The sequence below is a fragment of the Arachis duranensis genome, chromosome 1, assembly GCF_000817695.3.
Source record: "Arachis duranensis cultivar V14167 chromosome 1, aradu.V14167.gnm2.J7QH, whole genome shotgun sequence".
NCBI lineage: Eukaryota > Viridiplantae > Streptophyta > Magnoliopsida > Fabales > Fabaceae > Arachis > Arachis duranensis.
Genome location: NC_029772.3, coordinates 28,987,535 through 29,007,455, shown reverse-complemented (window position 1 = coordinate 29,007,455; position 19,921 = coordinate 28,987,535). Strand labels below are relative to the sequence as shown.

At 33.9% G+C, this 19,921-nt stretch overlaps 2 protein-coding genes across 3 annotated transcripts; one reads left to right on the top strand and one right to left on the bottom strand.

Annotated features, from left to right (window-relative positions):
• The first annotated feature begins 2,214 nt into the window (after positions 1–2,214).
• Positions 2,215–8,629, top strand: LOC107483640 (type I inositol polyphosphate 5-phosphatase 2-like). Of its 2 annotated transcripts, none has more exons than XM_016104253.3 (11): positions 2,215–2,380; positions 2,503–2,626; positions 2,700–2,801; positions 3,265–3,352; positions 3,445–3,549; positions 4,155–4,953; positions 5,948–6,132; positions 6,711–6,819; positions 7,018–7,166; positions 7,602–7,856; positions 8,220–8,629. In XM_016104253.3, exons 1-10 carry the CDS (start codon positions 2,351–2,353, stop codon positions 7,816–7,818), a joined length of 1,908 nt encoding a protein of 635 aa, XP_015959739.1. In that variant the 5' UTR covers positions 2,215–2,350; the 3' UTR covers positions 7,819–7,856; positions 8,220–8,629. The 2 variants fall into 2 exon arrangements, with proteins under 2 accessions (XP_015959739.1, XP_015959745.1); XM_016104259.3 differs by having other exon boundaries at positions 8,205–8,629.
• Positions 8,630–9,380: 751 nt separating this feature from the next.
• On the bottom strand, positions 9,381–13,297 carry LOC107483663 (nifU-like protein 4, mitochondrial). Its single transcript, XM_016104274.2, has 7 exons — positions 13,035–13,297; positions 11,522–11,829; positions 11,281–11,442; positions 11,026–11,201; positions 10,318–10,421; positions 10,079–10,190; positions 9,381–9,668 (listed from the first exon to the last, which is right to left on the bottom strand). Exons 2-7 carry the CDS (start codon positions 11,721–11,723, stop codon positions 9,600–9,602), a joined length of 825 nt encoding a protein of 274 aa, XP_015959760.1. The 5' UTR covers positions 11,724–11,829; positions 13,035–13,297; the 3' UTR covers positions 9,381–9,599.
• Between the last annotated feature and the right edge of the window lie 6,624 nt (positions 13,298–19,921).

The following is a 19,921-nucleotide window of genomic DNA, read 5'->3' as shown; positions in this document are numbered from 1 at the left end:
TCTCATAACTAAAATTAAAACCCCAATTGCATGCGTTCCTTTATATTAGCTAGTTATTCAATTGAATATTGACAAAATAAATAAACAATATATAATTAGCGTAATTTGCAGAAAGTTTCTTTCTATATGAATAATGCTATATTGCACAACTATTAGTCTATTACTGTAGATAATAATTTTTGTGCATTCATAAAAAGCATCCAAGTTGGATTCAGATGAAAATCATAAAAGTTTGGGGTCGAAAGGGATAAAATATTAAATTCAAAATTCAACCCAAAACACACACTAAGTATTCTGTTACAGTTGGCAAGGATTTTTAACGTGCACCAATTGAACACACAACAAAATTTTGGTTTCTTTTATTTTACAAATGATGCCCCAAACATATTTTAATTAGCATCTCATCAATTTGTTGTTGTGGTGGCTTTTCTTGTTTATTTTACCCTCTCATTTGTTCTTCTTAAAAAATAATAATATTATTTCTATATTTTTCAATTAGTTTCTTGTCGATTATGTACAACATCTATCATATTCTTAAAAAACTTGTCAGTTGCAATTACCAATAGATTCAAGGAGAGCAAGCAGTAACTTTGGTCTCTCAAAATTTTAAAGAATTATTTTTATATGAGATATATGGTTGATCAAATAAAAAAATTTTATTTGGTTAAATAGTTTTATATGTAAATATTTTTAAATATATGATAGATTTAAGTTTTAATTTTTTTATTAATATTTTTACTTAACCAATTTAATATTGTACACTTTAATTTCTATACTTTTTTTCAAATTAATTTCTATATACTTATTTTTATATCTATTTTTAATAATATTAAAAAATTAACTATTTAACATTAACATTATTAAATAAAAAATTTACAGTGAATTATATTGTTATGTTTTGATGTATTTTAGATTTTTTTTTCTTATAAAAAATACTAAATTTTTTCTAAACTTGTATTATTGAAAGGAAAAATTTTTACTTTATTTTTTTTATAATAACTTATTTCAAATTTTTCTTTTAGATTTGTATCTTATATTTTATAAGAATACTAGTATGTTTGAGATAATTAATAGTTTATGAATTGTTTTCAAATTTTTGAAATTTCTAAAAGAATTAATTTTAATTAAAAAGATATATGATAATTTTTTAACTAAACACACCATAAAATTATTAATGTTTTATAATTTTATAGATTATTATTAATATTGTTGTGTCTATTTTATATAACTGTCATGACAAAAATAAAATTACTGAAAAAAATTTACTTTTATGTAATGAAAAATATAACACAAAAAAATAATTAAAGAGTTCTTATAAAATTCGAGTCCTACGTATTAAAATTCTTAAATCCGACCCTGGTTGCTAGTTACAAAATTTAACAACTACGAACAGTGGAATGGATTTTGAAATTTTTTTACTACAACTATATATTAACTATAACAGGTCTCGAAATCAATGGTTCATATCCTTACCAACCACCCCGACCAAATCCTACATATATTATATTTTTTTAAGATAGAAAAACTTGAACCCGCAATTTTTTAAGTGAGTATAGAGAGACTATGCCTTTGAACGAGTATAGCTCATTGGCGAATATATATTCTTGTTTACTAACGAAATGCTCTTCGTATCCTTATTTTTCTTGCCTTTTTTCTCAAATCACCTTTCCCCTGGTCCAAGATTTTTAAAATTTGTACTCTACTCCACTTGGGCATCTTTTGCAAATACCCAAAAATAATCCACCGTAAGTTGTTCTGCAATACTATTAGTCTACTACGCTACAGTTCTGTTTACTGGTTGGCTCAATGGTGTAGAATTCAGTTGCTATATATATATATGTGTGTGTGTGTTTTTCTTGAAAATGACATTTATTGGTGTTGGCCTCTTCTAAATCTTCTCCTGAAATTTCATTTTAGAATATTTTATTATTATAAGAAAATGTTCAAGTGCTGTGAGGACCAGTAATATTCCCTTTTTTTATTTGAATTGTTAATGTTATGCAAGTTGCGGTTGTGGATGTTTTGCTGATATAGTCACACTTTTATTCCGTCCTTTTCTGTTTGGTCCTAAATAGGGATCTTCCTTCTATTGGACACTTTTTAAAAAATAAAAAAAGAAGAAAAACTCCAAGTTTGTTTTGTTAATTGTTACAATCGGAGAAGACATTAGACATCCCTATTTAAATGTTCAGCAACCGAATAATTTAAATAATTAACATCAATAACAATAATGTATAACAAATTAAGTAACTAATGTGATGAGTGAGTGAATGGTTCCATATATTTAAGAACTTGAACTTTGAAAGTTTTGCACAGTAGTACATTAGTTCTATTGAATTGACCTGAGGCAATGAAATCAAAGAGAGGAAAACGCTCAGAGGTAAGTAATGTGTAACAACTAATAACTAAGCCTTTTATACAATAACTTGCCTCTGAAGCTTACTATATATATCTTCAACTCTATGTTTGGTGAAGAATATTCCTAATTTCATTTCATTGCAGGCCTTTTGGCCTTCAATTGTGATGAAGAAATGGCTAAATATAAAGCCACAGGTATATGATTTTAGTGAAGATGAAGTAGACACTGAAACTGAAACTGAAACTGAAACTGAGAGTGAAGATGATGGTAAGATTTTTGGTTTTAATATATTCTTTTTTTTCCGCCTTTGTTTGTAATTTTTTGACTTTCATGAATCCAGCTTGCTCTCTTAAAAATTCAAGACATCGTCTGCGTCATCATCATGAAGAAGATAATCCACTTAGAAGAACACAATCCAGATTCCCAACTCAAACAGTACCAGGTATTACTTAATTCCCATGCAGTAATCCAGTTCTTTAAGAGATTTAAGAAAAGAATGTTTAAAAAAAGAATTAAAAAAACTGTTTTCTAACTATTTTTAAAGTTGTGTTCTTGTGTTCTCTTTTCTGTTATTAGTTGCAGCTGCTTAATTATGAAATTTAGAATATAATAAATATGTCATCATCTTCTTATGGCTTGCATAGCTTTAATTTGTTCTCACTTTTTTGGTAGACATTGAAAAAGAAAAGATATGTTCTTATTTGGAATCAAATTTGCCTAACTATGGAGCTGAAATATTCTTTTCCAAAATAAAGGAAATTGAAACACTTAAAAATGTCAAACAAAGCAAGAAGTGGAGAAAGTCAAAGAAAGTTTCCAAGCCAAGTAGTTGAATAATTTTCTGAACTCAAGTGAATTACTTACTTCCTTTGATACTGAAGAGTTCAGTGCTATTTGTAATTCAGATGCATCTTGTAAGGGATACAAGCCGAAACATCGAAGAGGAAAATCTGAAACGTTGCGTGCACAATACATAAACACAAAGGAAGTGAGGTTTGGTCATTAATTATCTGGTTATGTAGCATATTATGTAGATGAAGGAAATGTTTAATAAAATAATAATAAAAATTATTATTGTTTTGCAGGATAACAGTTGGAACTTGGAATGTTGCTGGAAGACTTCCATCTAAGGATCTTGAGATTGAAGACTGGCTTTGTAGTGAAGAACCAGCAGATATCTACATCATTGGGTGTGTGTTCTATCAATTTGCCTGATAATTTTGTTATTTACTTTCTACTTTCTTTGTGTTTTTCTCTCCAAACTGTTTGCCTTTTCACATTAATGACATTTCTACCTTTTTATATTTAGGATCACTCAAGAAACTTTTGGGAGAATCTTATATACCGTGATCTAATCTGATTGTTCACATAGCTCTGTGTTACAAGTTTATTACATAGTTTCAATTACTTTTTTCATGTTATAGTTCATAGAGTTTTGTTTCTGTTGAACTGTATCAATTAATTTCAATGATATTTATCACCTATTTATTCAATCAGTATATCTTATTTGCAAAGTATCTTTATCTGCTGAATCTTTTCACTGATTAGCACACAAAGGATTTAATCATGCAAAACTTCACCCTGGAATCCTGTAAATTTGTTCTTCAATGGATGCTTGAGTTTTTCATTCTAAGGTTCATAAGAATGGATTTAGTGAAGAAAAAATATATGCTTAGCATGCATTTACCAAATATCTATCTGTATCCTTATGCTAAACTAAGCCTACTTCATACACTTACACTATGAGTTTCCATTTTAAAATTGGTCTTCTAATTGGTGTTCTGTATTTTTACAGTTTCCAAGAGGTAGTTCCGTTAAATGCCGGAAATGTACTGGGAGCAGAGGACAATACACCGATCCGGAAATGGGAAGCAATCATTAGAAGAACTCTGAACAAAACTTCTGAATGTGAAAGTGAAGACAAAAGCCTCAGTGGCCCTCATTCTCCTGTACTAAGAACCTGTTCTGCTCCTGATGTTCTAGCAGACAGTATAGACACTAATCCATTAGATATGATGGACGAAGCGTACGGCAGAGCTTTCGATAATGATGATCTAGAACATGAGGAAGTGAACAACATACTCGGTATAGGGAAGAACTTACAGTTGAGAAGAGTATATGGTGTTGATATTAAGACTACGTTAGATTGGCCAGAACGTCCACTAGATGCAACTCCCATTGTTGATTCTGGCCCCAAGTTGCGAAGAGTACTAAGCAGCTCCGAATTGAACTGGAGGGGTAATGCTTTGGTGTATGGTGGTGGGATGACACGGTCACACCATAGTTCTGGAAACTTGAATTTGTTCTGGAAAGAGCAGAAGGTGGTGCCTGAAGAAGTAGTAACTGATCCCATTGCACATGTGTCTGACATGTTATCTGATGAGGAAGATGATACTTTTTCTGAATTGCCAAATGACAAGGATGATAATGGGCTAGGCACCATGAAATCGCATCCTGCTTATGTTCGAATCGTTAGCAAGCAGATGGTGGGGATCTATGTATCTGTCTGGGTGCAAAGGAAGTTAAGAAGACACATTAATAACTTGAAAGTTTCTCCGGTTGGAGTTGGTCTTATGGGCTACATGGGAAACAAGGTAATGGCTTAGTTCTACTTCCACATTGAATGTGAGTGAGTCACATCATTTATAAACATAGGTCGTAGGAATATTTTTTAGATGAGACATTAAGGCTCTTTTTGTTATCTGTTTCAAGACACAAAATACTGAGACGTTGGGAAAACAGAGAAAATTCAAAGTAAAACTTTCCTAAGACAGAAACATTTTGGTTCTTTATGTGCTTGTCTTTCTTTTTCAAGTTTGCTACTCCCTGGTGTCTATATTTTTGTCCTGAAACAGTTACATTGAAAACAGGACACAAAGAATAGAAACAAAAATTAATATTTTTGTATTTTGTTTGGTAGTGAATTGAATATAAGATAAAATAAATAATAAAAAATCTAATTTGTCTTTTTTTTCACACAAAATTTAGAATAAAAAATAAAATAATAAAAAATATAAGTATAAAAATTTGATAATGATAATAAAAAAAATGAAAAATAAGTTGTATATTCGTTTAGTGTCTTTGTGTCCTTCCTGTTAGAAAAGACACAAAATACACTAATTCAATATCCTAGGACACGTCTCTGTCCATGTCTCACCTGTCAAACACAATTTTATCATTTTTATGTCTCTGTGTCTATGTCTCATGTCCTGTTCTTATAAACAAGCACGGCCTAAGTGACATCATGACATTAAAACATTTCACTATAAATTATTGGCGAGGTGTGTTTAGATGTGTTCACAAAAGTCTACTATAGAGTTTCATGTCACTGTGAGTGCAAGAGTATGTAGACTCGTCACATTGCACCCCATCATGGTGTAGGGTGCTTGTTGCTCATTTATTAGTACACAATGTGAGAGGAACAACACATCCAGGTCATGATGTTCTACAACGTGATCAGTGGTTGTCCATATGCATTGCATATATGAAACCATGAAAAACTCACCATAGAATTGTATATGTACATTTACAACTCTGAATTTGCTTATTCTGACCTGATTGGTGCTGATAACATTGTTCCCGATGCAGGGATCTGTTTCAGTTAGTATGTCTCTCTTTCATTCGCGCCTATGTTTTGTTTGTTCCCATCTGACTTCAGGTCAGAAAGATGGGGCTGAGCAAAGACGAAATGCAGATGTTAATGAAATTCTGCGACGCACATGCTTCTCGTCTGTCCTTGATTCAGATCAACCCCAGACAATCCCATCTCATGAGTAAGTCTTATTTCATGCTGAAAGTAATTTGATAGAGTCACTTTGAGCTTCCAAAAAGCGAGAGACTATCACAAAATGTATGTTTGAGTAAAGGATTTTATGAATTGGGTTGTATGATAAAAGAATCACCATAACATAAGATTTAGTTATGTAACTCTGCCTATATATTATATAAATGCAGTCATCATGTTTTATAAAACTTGGCCATATGTCCTACAATCCATGCAAGTAAAGTCTAATTTGAATCCTATCTAAAAAATTAACAAGTGCGAGTTAAGCCACAAATGTAGATTAATTTAGGCAGCCTAACATATTGGAAGCATTAGTTGCTGGTTATATAACTTGAACTTGTGACCTCGAAATAACTCAATTGTTACTCCAAGGCTCCCCTTAAAATTCCTTTTCTGGATAGAAGAAAGAAAATAACTTATAGAAAGGACTTATGTAATATATATACTGTTAAACATAATAGATTATCTGTTGCTTCTAGTAAAGCTTTTTCAATTGAATAAATTCACATAAGTGAAAGCACGAGTATCGTGGAGTGGACTTCCTAATGAGTTGCTCCTTGCTAACAGTCAGATGTTCTGGTTTGGGGACCTAAATTATCGTATCAACATGTTAGATGCCGAGGTTCGAAAGCTAGTAGCTCTGAAGAAATGGGATGAATTGATGAATTATGATCAGGTGAGAATTTGATTTCCAGAATAGACTAGATTCTTTGTCTCTAATGTGTGTTTTCTTAACTTTTATCAAAGAATCAATGCTTAGAAATATGGATGGTAGCTTCATCCATTAAGAGCTACATACTTGGAGTTACTAAAAGGATTGGAAGTTTTAACAGATAAAATGAATTTATTACTAATTCCCGCTCCTCATTTGCAGCTAAGCAATGAGTTACATAGTGGACATGTATTTGAAGGATGGAAAGAAGGACTGATAAATTTCCCACCAACTTACAAGTATGAATTCAATTCTGATAAATATGTTGGAGAGAACCCAAAAGAAGGGGAAAAGAAGAGATCTCCAGCATGGTAAGTCAAGACCACGATCTCAAACCTGTAAATCTCTAATTGGTGCATGCATTAACATTATAAATTGATAATATCTAGTAAAAAAAAATAATAATAAATATAAATTTATAATAGTTATTTCACCAAAAATACTTGTGGAGCATTAAATGGTTGTAAATGTTTCTTAAACAAGTATTAAATGTGCTTAGAGTTTGATTCTGAGAATAGGACACAAATACAAAGATAAAGTGACAAAGGCAAGACATAAATTTTTGTCTTATTTTCATGTCCCTACTTCAGAGAAGTACATAGAATACACAACTTTTATTGGCATGTCTCAATATTTGTATCCTATGATACATCCCCCTTGCTAAACATTGAGATGAAAGTACTCTTCCTATTTCCCATTAGGACAAAGTAAGATGCATTTAGTGACTGTGGGGTAAAATTATGCAGGTGTGATCGTATATTGTGGCAAGGAAAAGGAATAAGGCAACTTGAATATAGGCGTGCAGAAAATAAGCTTTCAGATCATAGACCTGTTAGTTCAATCTTCTCTGTCGATGTTGAAGTCTTTGACCAACGCAAGCTACAACGAGCTCTGAATTTCACATGTGCTGTAGTCCACCCAGAGGTTTTTCTTCCAAATGATGATGGCTTGCAATTTTACTAGATACACATTAAAGATGCAGAAATACAATATATATATTGGTAAGTAAGAAAATCCACAAAAAAGAATAGCATTCTATCAATTCACAAAGGTGCACTTCATTTATTGACTGGTTCACTAAAATTCTCTCTGGATGAAAATGTTTTTGGTAAAAGTCAAAAGATCATTCTCTTGAAGTTATCTTTAGTAATAAAATCCAAGTATTTAAACCTTTGAAATGAGAAGATTCCAATATAACTCTCTCTATTCTCTCGTTTGTCACTGCCATGTTTTGTTCCTGAAGATCCTTAAATGAATGATATATTTTGACACCTTGAATCAATATGTGACATACCAGAAGGAATAGTCACAATGAAAGAGAGAATTGAGGAAACTAACTTCTTGGTCAGTTGACAACATTGTAGGTGAACATGCTATCTGTTTGAATGACTTCGCTAGCTTCCATGTGCTGTAACAACTTCAACTGGTTTACGTTGGTGTAGCGTGCTAAAATGTTTGTTATCTTTGAAGTCTTATTGACAAGGAGAAACAGCTGATAAGTGGTAACCTGTTTGTAAATTTAGCTTCAACATGTAACAATCAAGGCTCATAATTCTCAAATTTATGTGCTGCTGGAAGCCTCCTTTTTAAAGGGTCAGTCATTTTGGGAAATATGAATCGAAATCATCAGTTTTCAGATAGAAATAAGATACAAACAACAGACAAATGTATATAGGCATACAATAGATTTCATGTTGGACTTCCTCTTTTTCCTTTTTAAATGTGTTTTTTCATATCTGGTATACAACTACAGTGTTATCCAATTTTGATCTCATTAGTTTGTATGTCCAACAAGAACAAATTTTCACTTTTGATTAAGGTTCCTATCTCATTATGTAAAGATTAGAGTATCAACATAACATTCCTCATAGGCAAGAACCATGAAGAGTGAAAAACAAACAGCATAGGCCAAGAGTACCATTTCAATCTCAAGCAATGCTATTTAATGGTGCTGAAGATAGTGATATATAATAATAAATTTAATATAATAAAATTTATAAAATACAATCGAAAAATGAAATAGCAAAAACAATAGAAAGCAACATTTCCAACTTTTTAATTAATAATGAAATCATGTTTTTAAAAAATTGGTTAGCACCTATAATATATTCAAATTAAATCCTATTTAAGTATTTATAATAAAATTTCATATATCAACAAACGTGAATTATGTTTTAAATATAAATTCATGTTAAACTAAACTTAAAAATTGATAATCAAGAAATTAAACATTATTCAAATTGGTCACCTGAAACAAAACTAAGTTGCGATACGTGACATTTACAATCATACAGAAGAAACAGAAGTATAAATAGGTAGATTAAATATGGAATTCAAGCAAGATTAACAACCAAAAGATAGAAACTGGATGTTATTACTTATTACATTACATGAGTGGTACCTGTTAATCTGTTATGCAATTTATTCAACCGTCTTAGGCACTAGTCAGGCATAAAGTAGGACATCGACTAATAAAGTAATAATACTACAATACCTAAGCACTTGAACACTATTTACAACCTTGATTGTGTGAATCGAGAGAAACCAAAATTATGATATCAATATATAATGTGTGTGAACATATAAGTAAAGAATGCATTGTAATTTATCAATGGACTTAATTTAAAAGGAAGCCCAATAATTATTGGAAGCAGATCAATTTGGGGAATTATTTCTGTGTGCACACTGAAGACTCTGCTGAGCTCGCAATCTATCTAAAAAAACTAAATGTCGAACAAGTTCTACTACTCCATTTGTCCACTTACTGCTGCTTCCTCATCCTCAGCATCTAGTTCTTGTTGAACACCTTTGACCTGTAAAGCAAGCAACATTTGGAAAAATTTTTCATGAAATCCATTCCATTAATGTTGCTTTGATAAAATATCCAATAATCGATGCCAATTTCAATACACTAGATAACAAGCTTAAAAATAAAAAAGAAATATTGATCAAACATTTCTGGAAAAAAAGAGCTATGATCCCTATGATAGTTAAATCCAAATTTCGCAGTCTGAATGTGAAAAATAATGACAAGGAAATCAAGTTTTGTAACTGTCGCATTACGAATTCTAGTTTCTAAGCTTACAACAAAACGAAGCTGCTGCATTTTTTTATTAAACTAGATGAGCCAAAACAAAATTTGTTTCAAAGCATAAGCATAATCCACAAGGAAACAAGAACAGTATTAATTTTAGCACAAGAAGATATCCTAGAACTTGTTTACCTCAGGTACATAATGCATCAACATATTTTCAATGCCGGATTTCAGAGTCACCGACGAACTTGGGCACCCACTACATGCTCCTTGCATCCTAAGTTTTACTATTCCAGTATCACTAGAGAAAAACAGAAACACAAATTAACTCAGTACAAATATAATTCCATAGTGCCCGTAGTTGCATGCTCTTCCAAAAGGTTTCATCGACATGCTTCAAGACCAAAATAAGAAACTAAAGAACTTACGGATCAAAACCTCGATATTCAATGTCCCCACCATCATCTTGCACAGCCGGCCGAATACGAGTCTCCAACAATTCCTTGATCATTGCAACGGTTTCCGAATCATCCTATACAAAAGGCATGCATGCTACCTTTTAGTTTAGGCCTCTCAAATATGGTTGAGTAGATACTCAAATGTACTTCAGGGTTAAGACATATTTCATGCTCCAAGACACTTAAATACAAGTGGGAATACGCCACATTAGTGGGGAAATGGTGACTTTACATCAAAACCCAAGAACAAAAAAAGAAAGGTACAAGAACAAGACACTCCTATATCATGTTTTCTTCCAGTTGGCACAACACAATAGAAATTACAAGAATGGAAAACGATGTCTACCTTAGCAAAATGTTTGATGACTAAAGTGATTAACCAAACTTAGTAGCAACTCACACATGACACCATCTCAAAGCAAAAGTCATTATATTGCTGATATAAATCTAGCATGAGTACTTATTAAACCGAATGAAACAACGGATTCAGTGACAAACACATGACGTACATTCACGTTGGTTAGCAAAAGCCAAAGACCTCATAAACTAATGACAAAGAAGCATGGTTCACATTTGCTAAAATGACAAAACATACGTAATGAGTGGCGTAATCATTAATACAAAACAACATAAGCATTTGAATCAACTAGAAAAAGAACATGGATGCATAATATTTACATCTTGAATAGCTGTATCCATGGCTGCAGCAGCTTTAGAGTCCAAAAACAACGGCTGCCCAGAGGAATAGAAGTCCATAATGGCCGCAAATATCTCAGGCTTCAGGAACTCCCAAGAAGCTTCCTCCGACTTCGTCACAGTAACAAAATCAGACCCGAAGAAAACCCTAGTAATCCCTGCAACACAACCACAAACACGGATTCACCAAAATGCAAGCTACAAAATGAAAATGAACTAGCGGACAAACAAAAATACCATCAATTCCAAAGAGTGACTTAGCGAGAGGCGAATTCATAGCCGAACGCATGTTTGGGAAGTCGGCGCTTCCAACTTCCATGACAGGCTTCTCGGGATAGAACATGAGAGACAAAGGATTCGGGGTAGGCTGCGTTTGGATGAACATGTTCCTCCTTTGCCCTGTTACAATGCACAGTTTGAACTGAAACAAACATAGAATAACAACTGAAAAAAGCGCAATGCGGAAGAAGAAGAAGACCTTCGAATCCAAAGAGGGTGGAAGATTTGAGTGATGGTAGTGGAGAGGCGGAGGGATAGAAGGCATTGCGGTAGTGGCTGTGAAACGACGCCATCGTCCGCATGGGATGAATAACGAAAACGTCGTCGTTCTTAGTCATGGGTTTGGGCGTTCGGTGGGGAAGTCGTGCTCGTGCTACTAATCGGAAAAAGCTTCTCGTCATTAGTTCCCGTCTCTTCTGACGATGGAGGAGGTGGGAGCTGAGGTTATTCACTTGTTCTTTTATGTTACGCGGTGTCACAAAAACGCAACCACTTCGTTGCAAGGTTCTGAAAACCAAACCGATCATGAAACCGTTCTAATTATTGGTTTATTAATTTAGTGGTCTAATCGATTCAATTGTGATTTAACTGAAAAAACATTTTATATTAAAATAATAAATAAATTCTAAATAAACACTTTAAAATATAATTATAATCTAATATAAACTTTAAAATATCTTCTAAATATTGAAGCTTTTGCTTTCAAAGTTTGCTATAAGAGAAACCAAAATCCTTTCTTCATCCTATAAATGTTTGCTGCAATGACATTGATCAATAAAGTAATTACATCCAAAAAAATATCAAACCATTTTTAACTTTGGTTTAAATTTGTCCAAGCAACAAAGAAAAAGAATCAAGGTTTCCTCATCAAAAAAAAAGAATGAAGGTTCCTCCAAGTAGCAGCTATACAATCCATATCATTTAACACAAACTAGAAGTTCAGAAACCTCATTCTTCCATAGCTACAGGCTCAAAGCTATTGCCACCTAATTCTAACCTGCCACCTAACATACCACAAATTTCTAATCAAGAGAGGTGTTTCCATTCTCACAACAAAATTGTATTCACTTGAAGATACTCAAAAGAAATCAGGAAAAGCAAAAGGATTTCACAATAACCCAGAGCTAAACTTGACACTTTAATGCTCCTTCGTCATGTTACTCAATAAATCAGCAAAGCAGTCACAATCCAAGCACATGTAAATCACAAAATAGTCAAACAGACACAAGTCAGCAACACATCACTAATCAACCATCACAAGACATTCAAAATCAATAATTAATAAATTAAAATCACGATACAAAAACAGCAGCACAGAGCTTCAAAATAATCAATAATCAATAAAAAACAGCAGAACCAGAGTAAACCAACAATCAAATAATCATTCAACAAATATTAACGACACAACCAGTCAAACCAGACCTTCGAAAGATAGAAACAGAGCGTAAAAAATAAAAAAAATGATGAACAAGTGAAGAACAAATGAACAAGTGAGCACCGAGCTAATAAGTAATCAGTAATGAACCAGAGCTAATCACTAATCAATAAAGGCAAAGACCATTATGCCGACAACAGAAGTAAAGGAGCAAATATAAGCTTTCATCCCAATTGGCTTTGTGTTCGGGAGACATGGGAAAAGGCTCGTTTCCAGCAATGATCCTTATCGCAATCAATTATTCATCAATTATTATTACAAAGAAAAAAATACATACCTAGGGCTAGAAGCTGGAAGCCTGGAAAAAAGCAGAGCTGGCGGGGATATTGGCTGGCAAGAGGCAAGACAGTGGCTGACAGGGTGGAAGTATAGAACAGAGCTGGCGCCGCGACCGAAAGTGGTGCTGGCAGTGGTTTCGGCTTTCGAAGATCAACAGACCTGGCTGCGCGATAGAAAGTGGCTGCGCGAACAGAGCTGGCTGACGTTGGCTTGACGGAAGTTGCGACTGTCCAGCCGTCCAGGTGAGTACTGCTTCGCGTTCTGGAGAGTGGAGACGAGAGGGGTAATGGTTAGGGAAGTTAAGGAGTTAGAGTTCAGCAACCAAAATGCAGCCGTTTTTGACACAATTTAAAAACCGGCTGAGTCATGGTTCAGTTTGACTGACCGATCTGAAAGTCCAATAACAGTTTTTCAATCTGACGGTTTTAACTTCTGTCTGAAGCATAATTGGTAGCGGTTCACGGTTCGATCGGTTCGACTGACCAATTCGAACCGGTTTTCAAAATCTTGCTTCGTAGACGAGATAAGTTTTAAATTGGTAATACATTGACGATCAGATTTTCTATCGATAAAGAAATTTAAAAATATAATCGCATTGTAAGTATAGCTTCTAAACCAACAGAGAATCCTTTCGTACAAAAATTTTGTTTGTCACTTAAGCAAAACCAATAAAAATAAATAACCGAAATATTCAAACCTCGAGTCGTCTTCTCAAGGAATTGCAGGGAAGTATGATTTATTATTGGTTATGAAAAAATATATATTTTATTTTGGGTTTTTGAAATAAGGAACAAGTAATTTAAATGACAAGAAAAATAAATTAATAATTAAGAAAACTCTTGGCAAGGTATGAAAATTAGAAGTCCTATCCTAGTTATCCTTATCAATTGTGATGAGAATTGCTCGTTGCTCCCACTTAGTCAACCTCTAACTATGAAGGTAAGTCAAGTGGATAAATCAATATGAATCCTCAAGTCCTAGTCAATTCCCAAAGAAAGACTAGAGTTAGTGAAATTCAAGTCAATTAGCAACTCCCAATTATCAATCAACAAAAGAGTTTGATAACTCAAGAGTCTCTAATTACTCAACCAAAGCCAAGAATATAGAAAGCTAAATAAAAATCATATATCTGAAATACCTCGAATTATATTAAATAGAAAGTTAGATTGAACATAGGAATCCATAAACCAAATTGGCAACATCAAGTAATCAACTAAAGTAATAGAATAAATAAAAGTAGAAGAAAACATAAAGTAAAGTAAAGGAATATTAAACCTGTAATTGAAAAGACGAAGAAATCCTAATCCTAAATCCTAATCCTAAGAGAGAGGAGAGAGCCTTTCTCTCTAAAAACTACATCTAAACCTAAAATTATGTATATGAGAAGTTATGTCTATTGAACGGATGCATCTCCCCACTTTATAGCCTCTAATCTGTGTTTTCTGGGTCGAGAACTGGGCCAGAAACAGCCCAGAAATTGCTGGTTACGAATTCAAACACGTTGATTTTTGCAAATGCGACGCGTCCGCGTGATGCACGCATTCGCGTCACTTATTCTCAGGGAAACTATGGCAAATTATATATCATTTCAAAACCCTGGATGTTAGCTTTCCAACACAACTGGAACCGCATCATTTGGACCTATATAGCTCAAGTTATGATCGTTTGAGTGCGAAGAGGTCAGGCTGGACAACTCAGCAATTCCTTCAATTTATGGTACCCCTTCCACTTTTGCATGCTTCCTTTCCATCCTCTAAGCCATTCCTGCCCTGTAATCTCTGAAAACACTTAGCACACATATCACGGCATCGAATGGTAATAAGAGGGGATTAAACATAGAAAATTTAGGGCCAAAGAAACATGTTTTCAATCATAGAACAAATTCTGGGAAGGAATTGTAAACCATGCAAATAATACAAATAAGTGTGAGACTAGTGGATAAAATCCACTCAATTAAGCACAAGATGTACCACGAAATAGTGGTGCATCAAATCTCTCCACACTTAAACAGTAACATGTCATCATGCTAAACTCAAGAGAAGCTATAAGAGTGAAAAGGAATGGTAAGACTTATGAAATGCAATGCAACCTATGTATATGAATGCAACTATATGCAAAATTTTTCTACCTACTTGGTTGAAAGCAAACAAATCCTTCAAGAACAAATATGAACTGGATTTCACTAATTCAAACCATAAAAATGAAGTACAAGTAAACTTGCAAAAGAAAATAGCTCATGAAAGCCGGGAACAAGGAATCGAGCATCGAACCCTCACTGGAAGTGTATACACTCTAATCACTCATGTTTTTAAGGTTCGATTCTCTCAATTATCTACTAACCTTGCTTTCTAAGGCTTGCTCTTCTTCTACCAATCAATAAAAGTTTAATGCACAAATACACAAATCAAGAGGTCTTTTAAGGGTTGTAATGGGGTTAGGGTCAAGGTAGGATTGTATTTAGTTAAGTGGACTAAAATCTGAATCCTTAATTAACTTAAACTTCTCATCTAACTTAGGATAATCCATGTAATCATAATATAAAGCCTAACTATCCATTAACCATGTTTTCCACATATTCATGTATCCGAATTTAAGTACAACTCATATGCATTGCTTTCACCATTTACTTTGGGGCATTTTGTCCCCTTTTTGTTATTTGCTCTTTTTCTTTTCTTTTTTTATTATTACTTTTTTATTTTTTTTCTTTTGCTTTTCTCAAGGCATATGATTAAGGTATTGAATGCATGAACATATTCTTAACATTCTTTCACATTTTCAGACAATTCTAACATACTCAATTCTCAAACCAAATGTTTCTGAACCCAATTTCCCCACACTTAAATCATAAGCACTCTCACTAGTCTAAGCTAACCAAGGATTCAAAGGACATTATTGTTTTCCGCTTAGAGTTAATGATGTGCTAAAGTAAAGAATAAAAGGGGTAAAATATGTTCAAATTGGTTTGTAAAGGATAATGAAAGGTTAAGGCCATATGGGTATGTAAGCTTAGTGAAACAAGGCCTCAATCACATAAGTGCATGCATACATTAAACAATGGAAATATAGAATCAAGCAAGATATAGATCACAATTTTAGAGAGAACAACACACACCAAAATAAAATATTGGTTGATAAGATGCAACCAATCAAATAGGCTCAAAATCTCACAGGTTTTGTGTGTTCGAGCTTGATGGTTTCAGTGGCTAAGAGAAGGGGGGGTTGAATCTTAGTCCCTTTTTCACTTCAGAATACTTACTGGTCTTTGAAACAACTTCTGGAGATTTATTTGATTTTTGTCTCGTCCTTAGCCACGTGACTTTTCTTTTTGTCTCGTCACTTGGCACGAGATATTTTGCGGTTTTATCTCCTATGCAGCAGAAATAGAAAATGGAGTAGAAGAGAAAGAGAATTACACCCAGATATATCCTGGTTCAGCTGCTAAGTGCAGTGCAGCCTACATCCAGTCTCCATCATAACAATGATGGAATTTCACTATAATCATCTTTGATCACATACACCAATTCTCCTTAGGAACTACCCTTCCTATCTGGGACAAGTCTAGAATTCTAAACCCAATCCTGAACTTGACTTGGTCACTACCAAGCTTTCAATTGTAAAGTGCTAACCCAACTTACAAGGACATTCCCACAGAATCATGAAACACAACACAGATGTACAAAGAAACTCTAAGGACATCTATGGCTTTTTCTTTTAATTTTGCACTCTCTGCCTTTTTCCGCTCTATGGATTTTTCATACAAATCTCGCTGTTTGCCTTTTTCCATGAGACTCAAGACATGACCAAATTAAATAGAAAAATACAAAACAGAATACATTGAAGGAGAAGAAAATCTGTTAGCTCAGGTAGCTCTGAGAACTCTGTGCCTTGCACTCTCACACTTTCTCCTTGAATCAAACCTTGACTGTTCACCCTTACTTATAGGGAGAAGCCTTCAAGATTGAAATCAAACAAACCAAGCTAAACTTCTTCTTCTTCAAAGCAGAACCGGTTCGGCCAGAGAGAGAAAAGAGATAACCCATGCAAAACCCAACATGTAATTACCTCTAGTCCTTCCTTGGTCACTAATCTTCATCAATCCGAGCCTTTCATCTTTTCTTGCTTTCCAAGATGAACTCCTAGCCCTTGATGCTTCATGATGATGATCACTTCATCTGCTCCTATCTTTACCTCTTCCATCACATAGCCACTGTAGCTACCTTCTGTGGTGGTTGAGTAAGATCAGAGACAATCCATCCTTCCAAAGATTTTCTCCTTGCTGGCCGAAATCTTCTTCAACCATTTTTGGTATGGAGAAGCCAAGATCTCATCACTAAATCTTACCAAAAGTGGTAAAAATCTTAGCCACAGCATACTTTTAGTTTTTTTTTTCTTGCCATCATTTTGATGGTCTTTAGGCGTGCTTCTTCTTCTCTATGGTAGCTTGCTATAGCTTCCATGGTTGCTGCTGTGATATGACCAAAAGTGAGAAGCAAGTAGAGAGAGAAGAGAAAAATTTGAAAAGCATTGAATTAGGAAAGAGAATGAGATTAAATGAAATGATTCTTCCCTTGCTGAGTAGTGTGTAGCATTAAGTGCTGCAATAAAATCAAATGCCTTTTTCTCTCTCATTGTTCCCATGCAATTAATGATAATTGAATGAATTTGGAATCCTTCACATGGTAAAAATTGAGATCCGTTGGAGGCATTTTTGCTTTCTCTCTCAATTGGTTTCGGACCAGGCAAGCAAAATAATTTGGGCTTGCATCAATAATAAGTAAAACTGGCCCATCTAATAAAACATTTCAGCCAACATTCATATGACAAAAATTGCATAAGGCTGAATTTTGATTTTATTAGGCTTAGGATCTCTTCTTTTCATTTCGACCCAAATTACCACAAATTGCTTCAGCCACTTAATTTATCATTTTTTATACCCAAGACTGAAGGTGAGATGCATATATAGGCTTGCAATATTTTCTTTTATTTTCGGCCCAATAGCAAATCTGCACACACAAAATTATTAATTAAGCAAGTACGAATTAAGATCAAATTAATAATTTTGTAATTAATTATTTTTAATAATATTTGTTCATCATCAAATTAAATTTTCAAACTCATCAATCTCCCCCTTGATGACAAACATTATTAAAAAATTGAAATGAAAAGAAATTAAAGATTTAGAGTATAGAATACTCCCTTTGAATATTTGAATTTCTCCCCCTTTCCAATTGTCACATGACTCCCCCTAAATATATGCTATTTTACCAAGGGAAGCTTTATACCTGTAACAATTTTCATCAAGCCTAAGGTAACAATGTTATTCAACATATATAATTTTGTAATGTTGAATGGCTTGATTTATGAGCAGAATTGAATGATAATCAAAACTCATTTATTATCAATAATTTGATTTTCTGCTCAAACCCATACAAAACAATTTGATGCAAACAAAAATTGATGTTTCCTGAAGTTGCTTTTCAAGCTATTTTGAAAATATTTTCCAATTAATAAATCAGAGCAAATTAATCATAGCAAGGAAAATATTTCTGATCAAGCATGATCATCTCAAATCATAGCAACTATGAAACTTTATATATCACGGCTTAAAGGAACTGCCAAAAATATTCCTTAATCCAAAACAGCAACATTTTACCAAGGAAACACAAATAGATCAAATGCATCACAAACACAGCAAATAATTTTCCAAGGTAAATCAACTAAATCACAAACATCAAGCAGCAGCAATCATGTTTACCAAGATAGAGCAGGTGCATTATAAACATATCATCACAACAAGACATTGAAACTTAAAACAAGGGAGATCATGAATCCTCACAAGGATTTCATCCCTATTTTGTTAATTTCAATTTTCCAGCACCATTTCTCCCCCTTTTGGCATCAAGAGGCACCTGCAAAAGATGACATAGAAAACAGAATATCCAAAATATACCCAAAGTATCCAGAGTGTATCACAGAGTTATAGGTCTAAAGTACCAAAATAACTACTACAGTATCAGATTGAGCCGAAACAAGCCAAATATCAACGAAAATAAAAGAGACACAGATTAATCATCAGATAGGTAAAACTCATATTCATCAGCCTCTTCGTCACTAGCAGCACCCAACTCCTCCTCAAAGCTTTGTAACATCAGACTCACCCTATCCTTGCACCTCATCCAAGCCCTTTCATTTTCATAGGCTAGCTTGCGAGCCGCCTTATGGGACTGTACCATTAGCTCCGACATGTTTGAGAATTCAGTGAGAATTTCTTTGATTGATTCTGTTGCCTTGGAGGATTCAGGCCGACTCTCAAAGTCACTATCCGAAGCAACAGATTTTTTCCCCTTGGTTCCCTTCACAGCTCCTCCTCCTTTGATCATGGATACCTTATTTTCTACAACCTCATTCAAGAGATCAATTTTAAAATATTCAAAAATACTTGTTAAAAACATGCCATAAGGTAGATTCGTCTTTTTGGTGCTCTTAACTGATTCCCACATGTGTCTGATCATAAGGTAACCAAATGATATAGGAGTAGATGTAACAAGAGCAAAAAGTATGAGAGAGTAAAAAATTGTTACCCGGTGGCGTGAACCACTTTGTGCCATGAGAACATGAGATATGATTTTGTGAAGAAGAAGTGCCTTATCTGGACCAAGTTCCTTGAGAGTTGGAGTCGTGCCATCCATTCTGGAGAGACTTTCACAGGTTTGATTTAGAGCTATCTGGTAAGTGATCCCAACCTGATTGTCCCATTTTTCAGTCATGTAAGCTCGCGGCCCCTCATCTGTGTAGCCTAGGGTAGCGCTGATGGTCTCAGGACTCAGAGTCATGTATACCCTTTTTACATAAGAGTGAATGGTACCATCGATCAGTCTCATGTTA